Raw genomic sequence first — 2662 nt, 5'->3', positions numbered from 1 at the left:
TCACAATAATATCTGTAGTTCTACTCAAAATATTCTTTTACCTTTTTTACTATAATTGACTGCATGTATCTTATTTGGAAATAAACATGGATCATAAACATTGTTGTTGTTCTTATTACAAGAAGTTTCCCTATAAATTGTTTCATGAACCAAACATAATATATAATATAATTAATGGTGTTAATTGGTAGTCTGTATTAAAACACCTTTGATGGATAGGCCTGCTTTCCAGGGTGAATCATAATTATGCATAGAGAAGTGGATGTCCTCCCCAAATTGATCATTATGATGAGATGTTTTAAACTTGCCAGCTGTGATGTGAGTCCATTGGTTTGTTGGCAATTTGGTCATATCTTGGTTGTGTTGTTGGTTGGTTCCATCTGGAAGAGACAGTGAAATGTTTACAGGAAAACTCCAACCATTAGCTGAATCATCCATCATTACCACAAATGCTACTTCATACAAAGTTACAGGTGACAGCTTTCTCATCTCAAATTTTCCATTTACTTCTAGCCAGCACACTTGCTTAAGTCGAGCCACCTCGATTAACTCCTCACTGTACAACATCAAAATTTTATTTTATTAATTAAAATCATTATCAGTGAATTCCTTAACTAATGATCGATTGTACCAAATAATAGCTTTATCAGAATATAAATATTAAAATTTCCATATGATTATTGTACATTTTATAAATTTTGTTAATATTGATTGAATAAATATAGTAAGTATTTCTGTTACTTTTATTTAGTTTTTGTGTTTTGTGTTGTTTTTATAAAAAAATCATATTAAATATTAAAAAAAAATCTTTAAACGTAAAATTATAAATTTTTACAAAACATAATACTTTATGTAATTATCTATTGTTTTTTCTTATATTAACAATGTGAGATCATATTTTCTTTTTATATGTTGGAGAAATTCATATTTATAACTACCTTTAACATGATTAGTTATGTTAATCATCTGTTATTTTGTTAGAAAAAAAAAAAACTTCAATTATTGGATTGAATTTGATTTGAAACAATTTTTTACCAAACGATCCTAGCACGAGTGGTGTATAATTATTTCTTCCACATACATGATCTCACTTCTTTGAGCTGGTATAGTTTTGGATTCTTACAAATGTACAAAAAAATAATCGACACTAAATAAAGAGTTAGAGAAGAGAAAAAGAATATGTATAGATAGTAAAATGGTTCATAATAAAAATATATAGATCAGAAGAATTAGATAGAAATTAATTAGACAGATTGAAGAGTTAACAATAAGAGAGTTAAAGAAATTCCACTGTACCACTTATTATTATTATTATTTTGATAAATTTAATTATACTAAACACAACATTTACTCTATTACCAAGATGGTATCATGGGTTAAGACTTTGTGTGTAATATAAAGAATACAAATCATATGGGCAATATGGGACAAAAGTTATCACCTTGTGTCTTTATGCTGTTGCCATGTCCAATAACGATTATCTTCTCCCCAAGTAATTGACAGTTTTCTTGCATACACCATAAAGCAATTATCCAACATCTTGTCAATCCAGTACTTCTGCCATATTCACATAAATATTTGATGTGAGAACAAAAAAAATTAGTAATAATTATGAGTTAACTCAATAAAAGAAGCAAACAACATACATCTATAGTTTGATATTCCAAATAATTAAGTACCTGTGTTTTTTGGTTCAATAATATCCCATTTTGGAGCTGAGGCAATAGCTTCTCCATAGATGAGTGATCTATGGTGACATCTGCATCTCTTATGATCTCATCCAATTTATGTATGGATTTATTAGGTGATTTCTCTGTATTAATAATAGCCTTATTGCCATTATTAAGTTTTGTTTCTTTCAGGATTTTTGAACTATTTTTACTTTCTTCCTTACTTGTTTGATGAAACTGACTCTGAGATGCCTCATCTTGTGACCACCCTCCTCCCATATTGTTTTCTTTTTTTCTTTCTTTCTTTGTTTTTTACTTGAGAATGGTCAGTGCACAATCTCTGAATTTATAGTGTGGCAGTCATATTATCAATTTATTTTATTTCATAATAGACTAATCATTATAGAATCACTCTTTGTTGTTAAGTACTATTTTTGAGTCATTTTGTGCTGAAATTTTAATATGCCTTTTCTAATTCTTCCCTTTTGTTATATTCGGTTGGAGAGTGATGTCAATCCTTATATTAGTCTAATTTCTCAATTTTATAGGTGATGAAAGTTTAATTAGTAAATTAAAAACGTGAATTTATCATATAAGATGGCCTCTCGATTCATTCTTCAAGTTATTTAATTTAATTTTTTGAAATTTATATACTATTTAAACTTAACTTTTGTCAAAGAGATCAGGCATAACTTTTGGGAAAAAAAAAAGTAAAAGATAAGGCATAACTTTAAATCTAGCTGCAACCAGAAATGTGGTCCGGATGAGCATCTTAATTTATTGATTTATTTATTTTTATAATAATAATAATATTATTAAAAATGCATGGAACATGTCTTTAGTGGAAATGAGGATGCTATGCTATAATATATGTTGCTAAATACATAAAAATATTTTATGGGTTAAGATGTTGGTTATTTTTAAGAATAATTAGTATTTTTATTTCTTAAATTTGTAAGATCCAATTAGATCGTGTTTCTTAAAATATATGA

General features: G+C 27.5%; 1 protein-coding gene across 1 annotated transcript; it reads right to left on the bottom strand.

The window, feature by feature from the left end:
* On the bottom strand, positions 1 to 2013 carry LOC115696236 (uncharacterized protein PHLOEM PROTEIN 2-LIKE A4). The gene is made up of 3 exons (XM_030623142.2): positions 1680 to 2013; positions 1442 to 1557; positions 1 to 556 (listed from the first exon to the last, which is right to left on the bottom strand). The coding sequence occupies exons 1-3, from the start codon at positions 1947 to 1949 to the stop codon at positions 181 to 183; spliced, it is 762 nt and encodes a 253-aa protein (XP_030479002.1). The 5' UTR covers positions 1950 to 2013; the 3' UTR covers positions 1 to 180.
* Positions 2014 to 2662: the final 649 nt, after the last annotated feature.

Source organism: Cannabis sativa, chromosome 7 (genome assembly GCF_029168945.1).
Source record: "Cannabis sativa cultivar Pink pepper isolate KNU-18-1 chromosome 7, ASM2916894v1, whole genome shotgun sequence".
In the NCBI taxonomy this organism is placed as follows: Eukaryota; Viridiplantae; Streptophyta; class Magnoliopsida; order Rosales; family Cannabaceae; genus Cannabis; species Cannabis sativa.
The sequence above is the reverse complement of the archived record's forward strand: the minus strand, read 5'-3'. Positions and strand labels throughout refer to the sequence as shown.

What these genes read in the sequence shown, in the direction of transcription:
- LOC115696236 (XM_030623142.2), bottom strand. Translation starts at nt 1,949, where the DNA reads ATGGGAGGAGGGTGGTCACAAGATGAGGCATCTCAGAGTCAGTTTCAT. An exon ending in TATTGAACCAAAAAACACAG is followed by an intron (nt 1,558 to 1,679) that starts GTACTTAATTAT and finishes TGAATATGGCAG; the next exon opens with AAGTACTGGATTGACAAGAT. An exon ending in CAACAGCATAAAGACACAAG is followed by an intron (nt 557 to 1,441) that starts GTGATAACTTTT and finishes GATGTTGTACAG; the next exon opens with TGAGGAGTTAATCGAGGTGG.